The sequence below is a fragment of the Terrapene carolina genome, unplaced genomic scaffold (genome assembly GCF_002925995.2).
Source record: "Terrapene carolina triunguis isolate 2854851 unplaced genomic scaffold, T_m_triunguis-2.0 Scaffold95, whole genome shotgun sequence".
NCBI lineage: Eukaryota > Metazoa > Chordata > Testudines > Emydidae > Terrapene > Terrapene triunguis.
The window spans coordinates 19970235-19991615 of NW_020664446.1; the positions used below are offsets into that span (position 1 = coordinate 19970235).

The 21381-nt window shown below is 41.8% G+C and overlaps 1 protein-coding gene across 1 annotated transcript in view; it reads right to left on the reverse strand.

Moving 5' to 3' along the window:
• CPXM2 (carboxypeptidase X, M14 family member 2) overlaps window positions 1-21381 on the reverse strand; it is a 115599-nt gene that overhangs the window by 84371 nt on the left and 9847 nt on the right. The window contains exon 2 of the mRNA XM_024206051.2: window positions 20558-20659. Within this exon, the coding sequence (XP_024061819.1) occupies window positions 20558-20659 (102 nt within the window). The remainder of the gene's footprint in view (window positions 1-20557; window positions 20660-21381) is intronic.

Below are 21381 nucleotides of genomic sequence, written 5' to 3' on the forward strand. Positions count from 1 at the left end.
AGGAAATTCAACTTTGGCTTTCAGTGACATTTTTAACCTGCACATTATCTACATAATGAGTCCCCAACTAAATCTGTCAATATCCAACAATATTGATAAAGCTTTACAGAGATAATTGATTCCCTGATCTTTGACAATGTCAGAAAAGAGCAGAACTTAATTTACTTTCACAATAGGAAGTGAACAAGTCACAAAGAATGATAAACATAAGCTTTGCTCGCCTGGCTAAAAACAGGTCTTATGCTAAAATTTTATGCATTATTTTCAATTGGTAATAGGTGCTAGATTTAGGGGAAGTGTTTGGGTCCAGATTAATTAATTTCAGGTCCTAGTTAGGATAAAAGTTTGCATTTAGATTTCACAGTATTTGTATTTTAAGAGCTGTTCTTGTGAGATTTCTCTCTCAAATGGTAGAAATCTTGTCAAATATCAGCTATTTCAGGCATAAAAACAGATCCTTCCTGCATTCAGCTCTGACCCAGAACCAAAATCATATAGGTGAGGAGATGACACTGATTTAGGGATTTCAAATTCTTCAAAACAAAACAAAACAAACAAATTCAGAGTGGTTTGGGTTAGAAACATAGTTTAGGAATTGAGGTCCCAGTTCAGCAAGTTTCTTATGCATGTGCCTACTTATAAGCATTTGAACTGTCTCACTGAAGTCAATGGGACTGCTCACTTGCTTAAAGTTAGGCATGCACTTAAGTACCCTGCTGACTCATGGCCTAAATGGTGTGGAAGTATCCTCAGAATTTCAGAACGTGTTTAAAAGCTCTAGGTAAAACCCATCAATATATAGCGTGATTTATTCTAATTAGAGGCTAACTTGTCTGCTGGAAAACATTATTTAGAGGAACAGTACCTCTTAGAAGCCATGATGCAATGTCCATTCCTTCAGATAATGCTTAGTGCTATCTTGGTGGATGGTGTATATCACAGCTAAGACCAGCCAGCATTTCTGATGCAGCAGCATCATTAGCCAAGGCATTAGCCATAACTTTTCTGTATGGCAGGGACTTTGAAGATGGTTTCAAATACATGCTATTATCCTGCAATCTGTACTTGCAAGACCATAGTATTGATCAGCCGAAGTTCCATTGTAATTTAGAGTGCACTGAGCTGAAAGGTAGGCAACTCTCATGCAGAACCAAAGCCTAGCTCAAAGGCTCACGATTAAGTGAGCAGTTGCTCACATAAGCAGTCCCACTGATTTCTATAGGATCACAACTGGGAACAAATTCTCACCAACATAATGGGTTCATAATTCAGTAGGCAGGATGAGCCTACTGTGACGGGATGGATCACAGAAACCCCCTTGGGGCTGCCAACTGATGTGCCAAGACTACTTCTGCCCCTGCTTTCCCTGCCAGTTTGGGACTCCAAAACCGTGCCTGGTTGTACACTGCCAGACACGCTTGCTGGCTAAAAACACAGACCCAGGTCTGAACCATGTCCCACAAATTGCTTAACTGAAAGCAGCTTAAGAAATGTTCCTGTCTCTAACACTCCCAATGGGGTCCAAACCCCAAATAAATCCGTTTTACCCTGTATAAAGCTTATACAGGATAAACTCACAAATTGTTTGCCCTCTATAACGCTGATAGAGAGATATGCACAGCTATTTGCCCTCCCCAGGTATTAATACATACTCTGGGTTAAATAATAAGTAAAAAGTGATTTTATTAAATACAGAAAGTAGGATTTAAGTGGTTCCAAGTAGTAACAGGCAGAACAAAGTGAATTACAAAGCAAAATAAAATAGAACACGCAAGTCTATGCCTAATATAGTAAGAAAACTGAATACAGATAAAATCTCACCCTCAGAGGTGTTCCAGTAAGCTTCCTTTTACAGACTAGTCTCCTTTTAGTTTGGGTCCAGCAATCACTCACACCACCTGTGGTTACTGTCTTTTGTTCCAGTTTCTTTCAGGTATCTTATGGTGGTGGAGAGGCTATTTCTTGAACCAGCTGAAGACACAATGGAGGGGTCTCCCAGGGGTTTAAATAGACTCTCTCTTGTGGGTGGACACCCCTCCCTCCTCCTGTGTAGAATCCCAGCTACAAGATGGAGTTTTGGAGTCACATGGGCAAGCCACATGTCCATGCATGACTCAGAACTTACAGGTAGCAGCCATGGCTTGCATGCTACCTTGAACATCCTCAGGTAGACTTCTTATGTGGATTGGAGTCTTCCAAGATCCATTGTTCGTTAAGTATTTCTTGATTGGGCACTTAATTTGCACATTCCTTTCTCAAGAAGCTGACCAAATGCTTTACTAAGGCTACTTAAAATCAAGCAAGTACACAGCCAATATTCATAAATTTGAATACAAAAATGATACATGCATACAAATAGGACGAATAGATTCAGTAGATCACAACCTTTACAGAGATATGTTACATGGCATATGCAACATAAAACATATTCCAGTTATGTCATATATACATTCATAAGCATATTTTCATAAAGCCTTATGGGTACAATGTCACACCTACATCCCCAATTACTGAAGTAATTATAACTTATACAAGTAACTGGTAGAGGAACTGCAGTGCTAACCCTGTTGCTCAAATGTTCACAATTCTTTATTAAATTTAGGAAAATATACATCCTTGAAACTACAGATCAATTTCAGCAATAGACAAATATTTATTGTGCGGACATGGAAAATAATAAAAGTCAGTTAGCCTAGCTCAACTGTTAATTTCTTCTTTTTTTCTTCTGAATCAATTTTTTCAGGTCAAAACACAGATTGTCATATATTTTGTTATATTTAATAGACACAATTTGGAAATCAGCTCTCTTTTGTTGCTCTTTTGGGGCAAAGCAACCAAATTGGCTATTTTATTTTAAAAAGATTTCTCATCAATTCTAGTTGTATACTCTGTTCTTCTATTGGAAAAAAAAAGTTTCCTTGTTATTTATTTATTCATTCATCTTTATCATTTTAAAGAGATGTATCTATGATCCTTTTGAATTCCCACAAGAAAAATCTGTGCTTGTCTAACTCCTCGCCACACGGTGATATTCAGATCTGTAAATGGAGAAATATTTTCCCTGTGCAGTCTGACAGGCTCCTCACCATTTGGAAGCAGAATTTATTTTGACTGCTTATTTATTTTTTATGATTCTAAATGTGTTTTTGCTCCAGGCGCTTTGTCATTTTTAAATAGATAAGAATCCCACAGCACTTCAACATGTTTTTTTTAATTTAGAGTTTATGTTATAGACACACAGTCCAGGGGAAGATTAAAGGAGGTCAAGACACTGATGATATTTATTTGATATAGAATCATCCATATACCAATAATGGCTTTGGCTCTGTATATTTTTCCAGAGACATCTCTAGCTATACATTTGGGGCTTGATGTTCAGGCTTGGGAAAGACTCCCACTGATTTCACTCAGAGTTGAATCAGGCCCTCGTAAGCTGAGCTCAAGTAGTTCACTACAGTTTGGCTAGAACTGATTTTAGTTAAAGTAGTGGAATTTCTGTGGATATCTACACTATGGGCTTGATTTTCAGAGATGCTGAACAACCACAGCTCCCAACTTCAGAAGCAGTTGTGGGTATTCAGCCTCCCTGAAAATCAGGCCCTATAATGCTAACTTTTTTAATATCTCAAGACAGACGTGGGTCAAATCTTGGCCTCATCGCCAAAACCCTGCCCTGTATGAACAGTGGTGATGACTTTTGGGTGCATCCAGTAATAGACACCCTGCCATTGCATGTGGGGCCATTTTGATGCTCTGCTGTTCCTTTTGCCAATGGGGGCGGCGAGAAGCCGCGGCCAGCACATCGCTCGCCCGCGCTGCTTCCCGCCGCCCCTATTGGCCCGGGACGGCGAACCACTGCCAGTGGGGGCCGCGATCGGCCGAACCTGCCGCGTCAGCAGGTAAATAAACTGGCTCGGCCCGCCAGGGTGCTTACCCTGGCGAGCCGCGTGCCAAACGTTGCCGACTCCTGGGCTACTTACATGCTGGAAGTTTAACACCTGGTTAATAAATGCTTTGCTGGATCAGGATCCTAATCTTTAATATTTTACTTGCATTTTTTTGAGGCAAATCCTGCAATCCTTATGTTGTACTTATTCAGACAAAATAAACCTATTGGAGTCAACCTAAGGACTACGAGCTTTGGCCAAAGTTAATATACATTTTAATCTTTTGAGCTTTCCCTATGAAATGTGTGGCTGAATAACTCACCTTCCAGTAATGGAACATTCTGTACGGAAAGCTCTAACTAATTCTGTCCATATTCTATGCCTCTTCCTATGAAATTTAGCTCATCATTTAAAATCTATTATGTCACAGGCGTGCAAAGTATTCTAAACATGCAGTGCACCTGAAAGGATTTTATCTGAGCAGTAACAGCCAAGCAGCTTTTTAGTTGAAAATATGTTTTGATTGCTTTGTGTCATTAAATATTGCCATGGACAGCCTTTGTGGGGGCTGGATGGAATGGAACAACATTCTCCATTCAGTCTAAATAATTAGTTATATTTATAGTCTTGGACCATTTTGGGGGAACATGTTATAGCTAAATTCTGCTGTCTTGAGGATGCGCTCACATAAGTGTGAAACGTTCACAGATGTTTATGACTCACTTACTTGGTATGCTACCCTAGCTTTGCTGGAGGATCCAAGTTCATGGATTTAGCTGTGCGTGGTTCTGCTCATCTTCCTCAGTTTCTTACGCCCACTATAATTCTCTTCTGCTTTCAGTTCCAGTCACCAATTCCCCCCTCCCGCCCCGCCATTTAGGTGAAATACTAAAGGCAGATGAAGGTTGCTCTGGCACTTGCTTCACTTTTAATTCCTCTTTCATATAAAGAAATTCCCAGTGCACTAATGAAACGGAGCAGGCTATCTGTGAGCTTATAACAAATCACGCATATGCTAGGTGCAATACTGAATTTATAGGTCCAGATCAAAGATGGAGTAGGGGAATAAAGATACTCTAAAAACACTAGTCCATCCTAGGAAAGCACTAATTGTACCCTAGCCTCCCATCAAAACCATGCAACTTTCTAATGCTCACAGCAACCACTATATGGGGTTTAAGAGATTGGGGATTTTCCACTTAAGGAAGGGGTAATGTTTATCCCAGTGCTATAACATCCACTTCCCCTTATGGTACTACTGTAGAAACCTAAAAAAGACCCTGCAGGTATGTTGTAACCATAGGAAGCAGCTCTGATGAGAGAGATTCCTTTTATGCTAAGCCTAGAGGACCTGGTCCAAAGTCCATTGAAGTCTTTCCATGGGCTTTGGATCAGGCCTAGAGGTGGCATAAGACTGTGCTGTTTACACAGAGTTAGGAGAACTATTCATGGGAAATAACATATTCAATGAATGTGTCTCTTACCTAAAAAATTATCCGTGAATGGACTTCAATAATTGAGATTTATTGAACATTTTATGGGAATACATTTCAGACTATGGGCTGTTGGTGAATTGGTCACTTTAATTACTAACTACTTGTGATTTGTAGTGTGTCATTGATCATTGTTTCATGTACCATGTGCTAGGTAATAACACAACAGGATTCAGTGTTTCTAAAACTAAAATGGCACTTTTTAAAGACAACTATTTATAGAGATGCTGCAACTGCAGCTAGCATTCAAGCTATGTGCAGACAGACTTCCCGGTGCCTCCTCCAAAATTTTGCCTCCTGTAACCTGTGCTCCATGCAGGTTGCTACGTCACAGAGCAGCAGTTCAGGTAGAATGATTGTGATCTGCAATGCAGGTAGCCCACTCAAGGGCTCCCTTCTCCTCAAACACCCTTATGTCTCTTTGAGGGGCACAAAACATAGGTCATGATTTGGCCCTTAGAATCAATGTGTATAAAATTATGCTGTCTGTTTTGCTTTATATAACAAATGTGCTGTTGCTGATCATGTCTATCAGATCTGGAATGGTGCCTGGATCAGAAATGGGCACTCTTGAGAGTATTTCCATTCAAATGTTTCTGCTATGTTGCAGGAACAGAAGAGACTTCAAAAGCTGTGCTGGCACAAGGAGACATATATGATACATGGTAAACATATCACACTGTCTTCTTTCACTAGCTTCTCTCTCCCCCTCTCTGCTCTATCCTCACAATCCCCTTGCATTTGGTATTCAATCTGTCCATTCTCTGCTCTATGTTTTAACTCTTTCTTCACTGAATTGTTTCATTATGCTTCCTCTGTTATGTTTTTTACCCCTGATATTCTCTCCTAAGCAAAAGCATGAATGCAATAATGACTCGTATTAGAGTCAAACTCTGAATTCCCTCAATATTTAATTGGGATCAAAATCAGGCAAACCTACTCCCCTACCTAATTCTGATGGACATGTTAATGGAAACACAGTGTAAGCATATATTAAATCAAATATAGAAACAGGAACAGAGAACTTGTCCTTATCAGAAATGACTCTCTTTGGGGTTGGGTCTGGTATAGATCAGATGTGCCTGAACCAAAACCTTGCATCCAGGCTCCCCTGAATGATGATAAAATGTGGATCTAGAACTTGGCCTAAGGTTGCAGCTGAGTTTCATCTCTTATCTATCATGGACACAGTGCCCAAACTCTGTAACATCAACTCCAGCACCAAACAGAGCTCTCCAAATCTTGCATGCTCGGCCAGATTTACAGATGTTTTAAATTGAATGATTACCCATTTTGGCTGGGGTGGGGTGGCGTGCGGGGGTTGTACACTGCTTCTGATTATCAGGAATCAGGGCCAGCAGTAGAGCCAATCTCTGGGCAACTTCATTAGTGCAGGTGGCTAAACCACCTGATTGGTTTGAAGAGTCTGCAGACCAGCTCTTAAGCCCAGCGCAGCAGCAGTTCAGTGGCTGCTCAAAGCGTTTACCCACAGCTGTGATGGTGCCTGCTTGGCCCCAGCCCTGCCTCATTCCAGGTAACCCATCCTGACTCGGTTCTCTGATTCCTAACTTTGGCTGTAGCATCTGGCCTCTGACTCCAGCTCTGACCCTTGGCTCTGCCGCCTGACTCTGACTCTGATCCTGGACTTTGATTCTGACTACTGACTGCTGCGCCAACCCCTAGGCCTGACTCCTGCTCTAGCCACTAGGCATGACTGCCCACATCGGGGTCATAAGAACGTAAGAACGGCCATACTAGGTCAGACCAAAGGTCCATCTAGCCCAGTATCCTGTCTTCAGACAGTGGCCAATGCCTCAGAGAGAATGAACAGACCAGGTAATCATCAAGTGATCCATCCCCTGTCGCCCATTCCCAGCTTCTGTCAAACAGAGGCTACCATCCCTGCCCATCCTGGCTAATAGCCGTCGATGGACCTGTCCTCCATGAACTTATCTAGTTCTTTTTTGAACTGATAAAGGGAATCATGTTGAGAAAGTGAGCAGGCCCTAGCCACATCTATTTCTTGTATGACTACACTTGCTTTTTCTACAGAGGTCATGGAATCTGAGCAAGTTGTGCATATTGCATTAAATCCCCATCTCTTGCTATGACAGAAGAACAATGCAGAATTTATTTTGTGGCAATGTATGTTCTTTTTGAAAGGACTGACTGTAACTTGCACCCTTTCTCTCAGTTAAATGCTGTGCACCAGATGGCAGAATTGGGCACATGATTTATTGAAAAGGTGGTGGAGTGTAGTATATGAATTGGGGAAAAGCTCTCTTTCTTCTTCCCTAGTTGAAGTAAAACTAGTGATAGGTATAGAATAAAGTAAGTACTACCCCTCTTCTATATCACAAACCTGAAATGAAACCAAACATTTTTTTTAGATTTAGAAAAGTCCACTTAACTTATTTATACACTATTTGTCATGTTTATGCACCTTAGCACATGCAGGTTGAAGTCAGTTCTGGAAATGCCAAAACAACATATTTAGCATTGGGATCTTTCAGTGTTTCTTGCAGAGCTGAAAGCAGATTTTCCCAGAAAGCCTGGTTTTAGTAGATTTCCTTTCCATGTTTTCTGACTCAAGAGGTTCAGACAAACTTCAGATAACATACAGCTTTAAAAACTGTTGTAGGCAGTGGTGTTGTAACTGTGTTGGTCCCAGGATATTAGAGACCTAAGATGGGTGAGGTAATATATCTTTGTTTCTTGCATTTGCCCAGGAAGCAAGAAGCAATGTTGGTCCAATAAAAGATATTACCTCATCCACCTTGGCTCTCCAACTTTATAAACTGGAATTTCTGAGCCTTCTGCTGCTGCCAGAAGTTATGTCATTTATGGCATAGAGAGTATGGGAGTGCCATACAGCAGACCGTCACCAGTCAACAGCCTTTGGGTCTGATTGTGCCTGAGTAAGGCGCAAGGATAATGGGCACAAGGAGCCTCCCTCACTTTTGCCTGCATGGATGGACATAACTAATTGCAGCTGTTGCATGCAGAATGATCAAGAACTACACGTCCAGAGTGGTGCTAGTCTTCTCATAGCACGGAGAGTGTCCATGGCTGAACTCAATCCGCACTTATTAGAGCTTGCCCTCTGCAGGAGGGAATGAGCACTGTACCTTCCACAAAAACACTACAGTAGCTATGCTTCCAAAGGGCTCTTGGGAACACACTGTGCCTGTCAGAGACAAAATGTCTCCCAGAGATACTACTGGTGTGCCGTGCCATTGATGAAAGAAAAATATTCCCCATTTATACCCAACCCAGACTGACTGAGGAACCCACCCCATTTTCTACAAAAGAACACTGCAGTGTATTTGGTATCTCTCTGAAAGAGATGTCTTCCCTTAACTGCTAGAGATTAAAACCATTAAAATGTAATGATTATAATGAGTTCAAAATTAAGTGCAAGTGAGGCTGACTTGTGAGCCATTAATTCAAAACATTTCCATCCAATATTTGTTTAAGGCACCAGGATGAACAGAATGCATGATTCCAAGTAAAGCAGCCAAACTAAACATAGTAGTCAAAAAACAAGAATTAGCCTTCTCTTGCGAAGTCAAACATACTTAGCCAAGCATTTCAGATAAAAAACAGAGGCAAACCACTCTCAGAAGAGCTGGGTGTTTGACAAAAACTACCAGTGGAAAAGCATACTTCTTGAATATGCATGTGTCTAAAGTATCTTAAAAATATCAAAACCTTGAAATATACTGCAGGGCCAAAAAGATTCCACAGAGGGGACATAAACAGTAGTTACAGCACAAAAGACATCTTAACCTTGTCCATGCAATTAAGTAGAAGAACATGAACTAAGAAGATTACTGCTACATTAGATATTACTCTGGGCCAATAAGGGCCCAAAGACAAAGGATGAAAATGGAAAAGGACCAGGGAGCATATTGTCAAGGACACAGTTAAACTAAGACTTTCAGTCTTTTAACAGCTAAACTAATCCAAACAACAACCACTGAATTATTATAGCCTGATCGATGCTTAAATATTTTACCGATATAACTTTACCAAAATAATTATACCAGTAAAAGCTTTTGTGTGGATGCACTTCTACCTGTAAAAGGGTGACTTTATACCAGTATACTTATTCCCCTTCTCATAGGGGAATAGTTATACCAATATGGTGCATCTTTATATGGATACTGCATCCACACTACGAGGGTTGTATTGGTCTAACTATACTGGTATAGTTAAGTAGGACAACTTTCCAGTGTAGCCATGCTCCAATGCAAGATAGCACACAATTTCCATCATTCAATCAACAACCGAGGAAGGTTTAACACATACCTCTCTTATGAAATTGAGGTCCCGACTGAAAGAACAATGCTTTATCAGAGACTATGTGAAAAATAAAAGAATAAACAAATCTGCCCATCCTGATATCATTATGAAGGCTTAAGTACAAAGTCTGTGCTGCCACAGAAAATTAACATAACACAAAAACCGTCAATTGTTTCTTAATTAGGTAGCCAACATCCCAATCACTAGAAATATGGAATCATTTCCCGTTCATCCAAACTTTTTCTATGCAACAGCTGCCAAAAAACAGCCTTGGTTTCCTTTCTTAAACTGCTCCCATTAGTCTTCAGCTGTGCCAGACACAATAAGGAGAATTTCATTTGAGAGTCCCATATTTTTGACTGAAAGAATGTTTCTTCTCCACTTGACTAAGTGTGACATATATAACATATATAAAGAGCTGTGGCCAGCTTTATGGATTTTTGCTTAGATTCTTCCATCAAGAGCACAGCCTGGACACCAGGCTAAGCACGGAGTACCCCCATGGGGGAAATCACAGGGAAGAGACCCTACCCTCCTCCATCACAGGTTGCAGAGTGATTGGCACTGTATACGTGAGACTACAGTAACTCTCATGGCCGCATGTACATGGATCAGATCTGCGAGTGGTGTAAATTATCCTAGTTCTATTGATTTCAGTGATTTACACTGCTTAAGGATGTAACCCAGGATTTTGATTTTAAATATGATCCTATTTAGTGGCAAAGAATTATTAACCTTCATAACCATCAATACAGGCACCTCTGTTGGTGAGGAAGTATTTTCTAAATCTGTCACACTTGACTGCAAAGCTGAGCCAGAACCAGAAATTGACTCCATTTTCTGATCAATGCTATTTAAGGAGACCTGCCTACCACTCATCTTTCAATCAATCAATCTAGGGTCTGGGCTATGGCCAGTTTGAACTTCTTCATATGAAACATATGCTGGAGAGGATACTGAAGCAGCTACACTACCATTCTTAGAAGCAGCAGTCTGAGGTTTGAAAAACTTTGCAGAGAGCAAAATAGGTTCATGTGAGGCTGTCCAGAATGTCTCTGGCAATTGGGATATGGCAGAACAAACTTGAGGAACAAAAATCTGACCCTGAATGGGAACTAGATGGTTCTCTTGACCGGTAATGGGATACAGAGTCTTTTGACTATAGGTCATTTTTTTAATTTAACATTAGTTAGTAGCACCTAAAATTCACTTGTGCACATCTGATGCCTCTGGCTGACAATATGAAATGAATCTGCAAACTTAGTTCAGTGCTTAGTACAATACAAAAACGAGCATCACAAGGTGCCCTGATTGCCTCCATAAGATAATCAGAATCCAAAGACTGACTGAATATGGAACCTGAACTGTCTTATCACCTCTAACACTATCTCCTCCGGTCAAGATTGAGGCACATTGGCAGGGGAGCATGGGGAGGTACTGAATTACCACGCCACATGGTGAACCAGTTGATGGATAGAGAATAGCATTTAAAACAACACATTGCAGCTGAAAGAAAACATTAAACTATTAAGCATGAAGCAGACACAGGAATTGATATATTTTAAGCTCATGGCAGGTTATAAATCTCTTTTATATCCAGAATGATGAGTTCAGGTATCTCCAGCTTAACTCAACCACATCGTCTCTCTGATATTTTTATGGCATTTATTAAAGTTTGCATTTACCAAGGAAAACAGGAACAGAAAATATTTAGTATGTGCAATGTGACCAAGTCAACACTGCAGGTGCAACTTTTAACACTTCACTTTTGAGCCATCCCTCCCACTCCTTGCCACTTAAAAATTCTTGCTTGAGAACATGCTGCTAACCATAAAGCCCATCAAAGTTTTCCCCATTCATAGGCAGCAGAAAGAATCTGGGGATGCGGGGACAAACTCTATTACAGAACTGTCCCAGGGCTGAGAGAATACAAATAAAACAGTCAGCCAGGGAACACAGCCCTCCACCTTGTAACAACAAGCAAGAAGGGTGCATTTACCAGCCCCATCCAGTCTCTCTCTCTCTTCCTGAATCAGCAGTAACTTCTATAGGCCAGCAGGGGAAAGAGAGACCAAGGTTAAATGGATGACTATTCAAGGTTAGATGGGTTTATTTTCATGAAGTTCTGCCCGTGATTATGCCGTCCACAGGTAAGCCTTAGTTCCCCTCTATTCCTCTCCTGCACTGAGCCTGACAGTCCTCTGACAATGACTTCTGACTCTCTGGAAGACAGGTTAGCTTAAATACTTGACCTATATACAGAGCAGGTAACAGGAAATACCTAAAATCAGTCCAATTCATCTTAAAATAGCTTTTAAAAATTAAAACTTCTGCCCTAAGTTTCAATAATATAAAGGTTAAATTTGTCTGACACTGTAATAAGTACAGATTTTAAAAATAAATCTGCTATTACTATTTCATATGGGATAATGAGAAGCCTGAATAAAAACACATACTCTTCATGAGGAGAGCTATTACTCACACAGTGCATTCGGAGGAAATTCATAGGATTGCAATTTATGTAATTCCAGACTTTGCTGGCTTGCTTAATGACTGGGAAGGAAATCTGTTTGCCTTTTCTTAAATATGTTAGAAGAAACAAATAAATTGGGGTTGGGTTTTTTGTTTTGTTTTTAATTCATTTTCCTGTTAGATTCTTTTCAACCAAGGATTTTTTGTTCAAACCCATTTCTAACATAGTAGTAAAACATCCAGAGTGACTGACTTGGTCAGTGGCCCAAACATATAGGTCACTTGAACATTCTATCAGTTTGCATCATGGGATGCAAAGAACTGGCAAAATTTAGATAGAGAACACTAGGGGGCTGTTTGGATACACCCGGGTACCAAAAAGTAGATGTTTTATAGGGCTGTATGAAATGGGAAAACTCACCCAATAGGTAAGTTTCTTTATCACAAAAGCACCCCACGTTTTACAAGCTCTGTAACCCCTGAAAAACATAAAGAACGTTGAAGAAGTTAGAAGTAAGAGGAAAAGTAACAGTGCAAGAAATAATTAGAATTCTAAGAGTTTGAGGAAACCCAAGCCAGAGATTAAATAAAATGAAACATGGCCCAAACCAAGAAAAGAAGGCCCCAATTTGGCTCAGCCGGGAGAAGAGCATTTCTGGAAAGGAGGAAAGTGGGAGGGGTGTCTTTTGGGAACTAGTCTGCTGGCAGGGACTGGGGATTACTGCTGGAGAAAACAAAACCATGAATGGCATAGGAACTCCACTGGAAAATACACCATTGATGAAGCCATCTGAGTATGGAGCCCAGATCATTCACACTATTCATTCATGCCTTAATCCACCCGTGGAAAGGGCATGCTTTTTAAAGAGCTAAGTAAATTTACCAGCACACTATATCCTGGCCTTCTTGTTCACACATCCCACTAGTTTTGCTGCTTCTCATGGCAGCCCTTGCCAATCTTTCTGAGGCACTTTGGGTTTCAAACAGCTGCTCACTGTACAGATAGCACTTTTATTTCAACTGCCTCCCATGCTTAATTATTTCATCCATTACCCACTTCCCCTCCCCGCAGCTATCTGGCTTCAGTCTAGAGAAGGGGGAGCCCATTCAGGTTAAATAAGAATTTTTGTTCCAAATTCAAACCAACACCTAGGTTTCATGGTTTTAAAAGTTCAGTTCATGTCTTTTAAATTATTAGTAGTCATCATTTTCACAACCCTCTGAGCTTTCTGGTTACAGAAATGCCAAAATACTACAAGAAAGGTGGAGCTCTCAGCATTTCCAAGCTGATCATAGGGTTGCCACTTGGTTGGTTCTTAATTGGCCTGGCCAGTTTTTGTACCGTCTTGCTGGTTGTGGGTGAAAAGATTTAGTGTGCTGGGTTTTTTTTCCTACCTGGAACCAACATTCCCTGTAAGCTGCATGCACACACTGCCATGCAGCGATCTTATAACTACTGTGCAAATCATGTAGTTAGGAGTGTGGTCCTGCTTTGTGTGTCGGGCCCTCAACCTGCTGAAACTGCAGTGGCTCCTCTTGGCACTGGGGACCAGGACAGACATGAGGCTCACTATCAAAGAGGGGTAAAGAGCTGGGTAAGGGAGGCAGGGGCTTGTGGAAGGAGATGGTAGTGGGGCACCTTCACAGCTGTGGTGGGGGACTGGCCAGTGGTCAGCTTTTCTGCATCTCAGATGTGGCAACCCTCTATCAGAACAAAGCACTGGAAATCCTGCAAGGAAGCCTGCTCTTATGAGGCTCCCAGCTCGGTTTTGCAGACCTAAAAGGTTCCAATAGTTCACACCAGGTTCAGATGAATGTTTCAACACTTAGGCACTTACCCAATCCAAATGTCTGAACACTGAGGTCCTCCCATCTCTATTCCAGCCTCCTAATTAGGGTCAAAATCTTCTTGCTGATGACTTTAGCCTATCACAGAGCTAGTCCTCTAAGGAGAGACAGATGCCCAGCCTACCTGTGACAGATTTTTGTTAGGGGAGTTTGTTTATATGCACTCCGCGGTAAAAGCCTTTAAGTTGTTGTATAAGTGTTCCTTTCAAAAGGCTTTATTAAAGGGAGAGATACTGCTGTAAAGGTGGAGTGTTTGGCTTCTCCTTGACTGAGCTGTTACTTGGGACCTTATCATTACCTCATCCAGGGGGAAACTAAGGCAGGCCACAGCAGAGTAGCAGCAGTGCCCATTTACATGGTCTTAATGGAGCTCCACATTTTATCCCACACAGCCTCTAAAGGGTGTGACTCCTCCAGGAGGAAAAGAACCGCTGACCCAGGAGATGAAGGGGGGCTTTCTGGCCATGGAAAGGCAAAAGTGTTTTGGGGGTTCTGCAGTACTGGCCAGAGGAGGGGAGCTGCCTCTGTCCCCTCTCCCAGCAATAAACACATGTTCTGCTGTTACTGAGCTTGTGCCTGTGTCATCATTCCAGGGACAAGAGCCTCCTCCCTCCATGCAGGTAAGAAACTGGAGCTGTTGGCCTCAGGCCCTCTGACTAATCGATGTCACTTTCTACTCTCATGTACACCCCAAGTGCCTAGTTCTATCCCTCTAGCTCTTTTATTGCTGCCTGAAGGCCTAATCTGGCCCATTCTGTACTACACTACAAGGGCTTGTCTAACATGAACAAATGCTCTCTAACTCAGATGTGGAGGGGGAAGAAATCTGACTCTGAATTAGGGAATGAAAGTGAGCAATGAGCACATGGAGGATGGATATTGTGCTATTTTATCTCGGCATTTTTAAGGGGCTGGGTGGTGTTATAACTGCATAACTACCTTTCCGTTTAGTGAGGACTCTGCTGCTAACATTTTTGCTGTGCTTTGAAAAGTTTGTGTTGTTCTCTTTGAAAGAGCCGTGTAGCTTCCTTCTTGCCCAGTAAATGATTGCTTTTTGACTAGCATTCAGAAAGTTACACGGAAGACTGCTACAGCTTATTTGGCAATACCAAAGAATTCAGATCCATTTGCAGAACTGTGCATAGACAATATAAAGGGTCATTACTTACATTGGTTTAGAAAGTGGACCCAAAGGACATTTAAGCATCATTTTTCCTTTTAACTGCATAATCCTAAACTAATGCTGAATGCCTGGAGTGGATTTGTGAGTATTTCTGTAAGTAAGCTTACTGAGACTGCTCTGCTGTACTTTGTGGGTTTTTATTTGTTGTTCACAAACACGCACACATAAGTGCCAATTTACTTGTGGAAAAGGTCTCAGGTCCTGAAAGTTGAATGAATTCCAGTACAAGAGGTTACCATGCAGAAAATTCCTACAGAAAGTGCATTAGTCATAATTCGCTAGTCTTCTTTTTTTGTTTTCCAGTTTCATTCCTCCATTCAGGAAGCAAAAAATACACCCTAGGACTTGCCTGACCAATTACATCCCACAAACACCACATTTTACAGAATAGGTACACCAGAAGCAAACTTGACATAGCTGCTACAATTTATAAGTAACACGGAACTGTTGGAAGCTTTCAGTGTTACAATATTCCCATATTTTACAAATTTGTCAACTCACCCTAAAATATTCTTGATATTTGGGGTTCTTGGTTTTGCTCGGATGAAGAGTTACCACCATTTTTAGTAACGTTTCAGAGAAGCAGGAAAGAGAAAGGAGGGGCACAAAGTCAGATTCTAAGGGCAGAAGGGACCACCAGATCATCTGGTATGACCTCCTGTATATCACAGGCCACCAACACCACTCAGCACACGCACACTAAATCCAACAATCAAAATTAGACCGACGTATTACAGCCCACAGGAGACTAGACTGTTATGGCAGAGAATAGGAGGGATCAAGGTGGCCCTGTGCCCAAGGTCCCCTGCATTGAAAGGGAAATAATTAAATGCAATATACACAAAAAATCCTGGCAAGTGACCTGCATCCACACTCTGCAGAGGAAGACAACCTCCCCTTCACCCCCACCCAAAGTCACTGCCATTCTGGCCTAGGGGGAAATTCCATCCCAACCCCACATATAGCGATCAGTTAGACACTAAGTATGTGAGCAAGAACCAGCCAGCTACGCAACCGAGAGAATGCTCAGTGCCACCTCAAAGCACTGCCCCCCCTCCCCATCCAATGTCCATCTCCAACTGTCACCACCCCGATGCTTCAGAGGAAGGAGACAAAAAAATCCCAGAATACATTAGGGGGGAAATTCCTTCCTGACCTCTGCAGGTGGCCAGCTGAAACCCTGAAGCATAAGCTTTTTGGAACATAAGTGAAGCCCCAGGTCTGTTGAGTCCTGGCCCCTACCATCACAAATAACCCCATCATATAATTGCACCTATACATTTGTCCAACTCTCTCTTAAAACAAACCAAGGTTATGGTACTTCTGATTATGAACTCCCCATTAACATAGCCCATGTACTACATGGTAGGGAAGATATTTTTGCCCTTGCAGTACTGGGATGATGCTGTGTCCTTTGGTAAATTTTAATGCGCGTTTCTGTCATTGCCACCACTTCTAGGAAGGACATTGCAGTGCCAGAAAAGCTGACCATTTGGTGCTGCTCTCCCTGTGTGAATGGGCAGCAAAGAACTCAGGGAAGGTTAGGCTGGGGGGCCTCCTGGGATCAGGAAAGCATAATGGTGGTATAAAGTTGTCTTAGCCTCTCTTCGCCCTGGCCTGCAAGTTTTGTGCTGCAAGAGTCTGTCAAATTCACCTTATCCTCCTTCGGTTGCCCTACAGGTCACAGCACTGCCTAGAATCCTTGCAGTACCATGTGCTGTGATTCTGCCCTTGAAATACCCTTCCCATCTCCATCATGTCTCTTTCTACCCCTTATGTCAGGGTTGCAAGGGGTCCTTGAAAGTCAGCCTTACAGCTGACTTCCACAGTATCTAAGTTGCAGAAATCCTCCCACCAGATGAAATCAGGATTTTAGGGCCCTTTACACCACTCCAGTCTATCTACTCTGGAGCAGCAGTGAGAATCTCGCCCTTCAAATGAGGGATGTGGAAGAGTCTGAGGCTGCAATCCTCACCTGCTGTCAAGGAGCATACAGAGCAACTGGAGGAGAGGTGGAGGTTGTCTGCATAAGTGGCTTTAAGTCCTTGTTCCCTAGAGCTCAGGCTGACAATGCGCTGGGCTGGTCTCCCTGCTGCCAAAAGTCCCCAGGTTCCATTAGACAGCCAGGAATCATCAGGACAGAGGGAAGCCCTGGCTACTCTCCTGTTCCCCTGGCCACACCCAATTCACCAGCACCAGGGAATGTGCATGGGATAAGAGCTGCTACTTTGGCTTTACATCTCCAGATGATCCCCTAGACTAGGGTGAACCTCCCGTGACAGGCTAGGGCAGATTGAAGGCTGCTGCACCAGTAGAGCACCACTGGGATTGTCTGAAATGCAATTTAAGATTGAGCTTCACCATGCTGGGATGACTGACCTATGAGTTGTCTGAGTCTCTTCTAGACATTCCAACATTCAGAAAAATTTGCCTAAGTAATGTTATATTTTTGGCACTGAGAGCTTCTAAATGAAACTTTGGCTTGGAGCATAAAAAAGTGTAAAGAACACATGAAAAAGGTTTTTTTCTTGTGTACTTCAGAACACAGTGCTCAGGCCAGCCCGCTGAGTGGATGTCAACTATCATTCTGTTTGTCCCTGGTAACATTTTACATCATCTATCAATTATGAAAAGAAAGAAAAGGCTGAGAATTCAAGCTCTATTTGCGTGCTGGAGTTGTTAACTGCAGTGTCCCAGTAAATCCATTTTGATTTCCGTAAGTGTAAGCTTACAATACAGTTTACAAAGAAGGATGGGCTTGAGTCAAAATTCAGATTCAAACAACCCCCAAATATTTTGGAGGTTTCGAATCTGATCCTGGATCCAGTATTGAGCTTTGTAGATGCCCTCCCTCACTTTTATGGGATAATCTCAACCCACCATTCAAAAGTGGGGGTGGGGAGAGAGGTTCACAATACAGAGCTGACATTTGTGGTTTAGGCACATCTACAGTTTTAATATATTTTGAACTTTCCCCCTCACTTGACAGATGTTTTAGGAAGACACTGACAGTAAAGCAAGGCTGTAAAACTGTCAGAGTAATATAGGCTCTCTGTGAAGAAGTGAACATAAATATACTCTAATTGCTGGAAAAGAATGAACTAGTTGGTTTTCAAGTGTTCACATTCCAAAGAGTGTCATTTCCCAACATGCTGTAGTGAGTCATGCACTCAGATGGTTTACAGTAAAACTCAGTGTGATAGAGGCAGGAGATACTGGGCCCAGCCCAACACTCCCTACTCAAGCGTAACTTCCATAGAAATCAAGGGGAATGGAGTCAAGGAGGAAGATCGTTTTGTTTCCTGAAGCATAGACAAGGAGGTAAAAGAAATGCTGCTCAACCTCGGTTGAGCAGCAATGGATCTGTAGACTCCCTCCAGGACCCTGCTTCAGGGCCAAACAAAATATTGGAAGCCAATCAGAGGTATTGGGGCTGGAGACTCCCCTTAGTCTCCTGCTCAGTCTGAGTTGGGCAGAGCAGTGGGAACAAAACACTTGGCCTTAGTCTCCATGGGGCTGGTGGCTGTAGCAGGTGCCAAGCAGGAGGCCCTCAAGATTCCCCTGACCCCTTCAGTAGGACCAGGGAAAGCAGCAGAAGCTGAAGATATGCTTCCTGACCCCATGGAAAGCACTGAGATTAGTGGGGCTGGAGGCTTCCTCAGGTTTCCTCCAGGGGGGTGCATGAAGCAGCTAGGGATGGAAGCCCACACATACCCTCTCCATGGATCCAAGGATCACCAGGGAGCTTGCAGTAGTAAAAAGATGGGGAAGGCCCAGGGAGCTACTCTGTCAGTGGCAGATGGGAAAGAAATTGTCACTCTCTGGAATATCTCCATAGTGCCGTCGAACCTTACAATCTGAATAGAGAAATCAGACATAGGAAATGTTATCATCCCCATTTCACATACAGGGAACTGAGGTACAGAGAGATTAAATGCTTGTCTAGGGCCACATTGATTGTCTGTGGAAAAGTCAGGAAATGAACCCATAGCTCCTGAATTCCAGTTTACTGACTTAACCACAAGACTGTCTTTCCTTTCAAGATACTTGGAGTCTTTGAAATTCACCCATATACAAAACAATCCAAATGATTAAAGCTCCTTTAATCTAAAATTTGTGAGAATTTCAAACTGTACTATTTTTTGTAGCTGGTTCTTCTTCTGGAGAATTAGAGGAATATTAAGTTGATCTTGGCCAAATCACACACCGCAGATAATTCGCAAACAGCCTATAGGCTGATATATATTCACATAAAACATTTGTTGGACAATTCACATTAATGAAAATCAAAATGTTTGAGTAAGTCACAATGGGAAAAAACTAAATTAATCAGAAACTATTCAATAGAATTGCAATATTTTCCACCTCCATGAATGAAAAGCTACTGAATAGACATACTGAGAAAGAAATTTAGGTTCATACACCTGCACATGAAAATATTTTCAAAACTTTTATTTAAAAGACCCCCACAACTTTTAAAAAACACCTTAGGACTCTGGGAGGCAGGAGCAGAGATCAGATTCATGTTACTCCCAATGCTGGTCTGAATCTCCATGCTAGTAATAGAAGTTCATAGTATGCACATGCTGTCAATTCCCATAAATATAAGGAAGGCTGGATTTCTCAAGATATTATGAAGCCTTTCTCTGCTAGATCATTGATTCAATTCCACCTGAAGTTTGTAATAATTGCAAATCATGACAGCCTGCTGGAGTTTGCTAGCTTTCATGAAATCAACTGGAATATCAGTTCAGATCACAGTGGACTAACATCCACAATACAGAAACCACACTCACAATTAGCATTTGGCTATTCCAGTCTCACATACATTGAGGTGAACCCTCCAGATCAGATTTAAGGCATATTGATATGGCAGAATGGGAAATATTTCACTGTTGCTGTTCCAGAGAGACAGCTCTTAATCTAGCACCATTCTTAAAGCACCAAATTCTTTGTTTTAAATGAAACTATACCTTGTTCTTTTATAAATGATAACAATATCTTGGGCTTCATTCTCATTTACACTGTGGTGCCATTAAACACCACTCCAAAGAGGGATACTTACTGTAAGGGCCCTTTTACTGCTCGAGTGGTGTTAAAAGAGGCCTTAATGGAAATGAGAATTAGGCCCCTTACCTTACATTGTATCTCACTTCATCCACACTAACACGGTGTGGTTCCTTGTCCCCACCTTTTGTCGCACGCTGTGCTAACATAGGTTATTTCAGCACGCCATTTCATAATCAGCGCAGCATCTAGACATTTCACAGCACTCTTCAATATCTTTTGTAATTTAATTTAAATGTGACTGGAGAGAGTAACAGCTAAACCAAGAATTCCAAAAGGTACTTTAGAAACTCTACACCTACTTTCTCTGACGTCTTCATAGACCCTTCGACTTTCATAGTCACCATCTGGCATCTTCTCATTCCCTTTCTTGTTTTTCTCACCTTTCTTGTTGCCATTTTTAACTGTAGGATGAAAAGAAAAACAAGTTTTCCTTTTTTTCACTGTCATATGTATTTAACAATGGCTAATAACTACACAATGAATAAAACAGTTTGCTTCTGTATGATGGCATTCCAATCCTTCCAGTGCAGCAGATGTTTGGAATATTCTGTTATTCTTTTCCCAGGTCTGAGAACTATAGAAATATGGGTGCAAGGAATCAGAAGTGTCCTTTTCTGCGCTGCACTACGAAGGAACAGATATGCATTTCTTTCTTGCACGAATGGAATTCAGTTTTTAATATCTACACATGTGCCAGTGACAGTTTATTGCTCAATCCTCATCATTTGATCAAACATATAAGGGCCCCACCCAACACCTATTGAAGTGAACGGAAAGACTCCCCTGGACTAATGGAGTTGGATCAGACCTTAAAAGGGGTGAGTTTATTTAATCAGCAGTGATCCAACATCTTCAAAGACCACCACCAATATTCTCTCCCAAGGCAAGAATGCTCCCAAATCTGGGGAGCACAAAAGCAGCATTGTTCTGCACTTATATTCTGATGTGTTGCAGTGTCCTCCATACACAACCCTTCTCCTCTCCACACAGTTTATTCCTGCCAGGAGCATGAATAGTATGTTTGGTTGGGTTTGATAGAGGTAATTTGTAAATCAGGAGACAGGCTGACTATGATCATCTGCAGAGAACATTCAACAATCCCATCCCAACAGAAAAGAAGCCT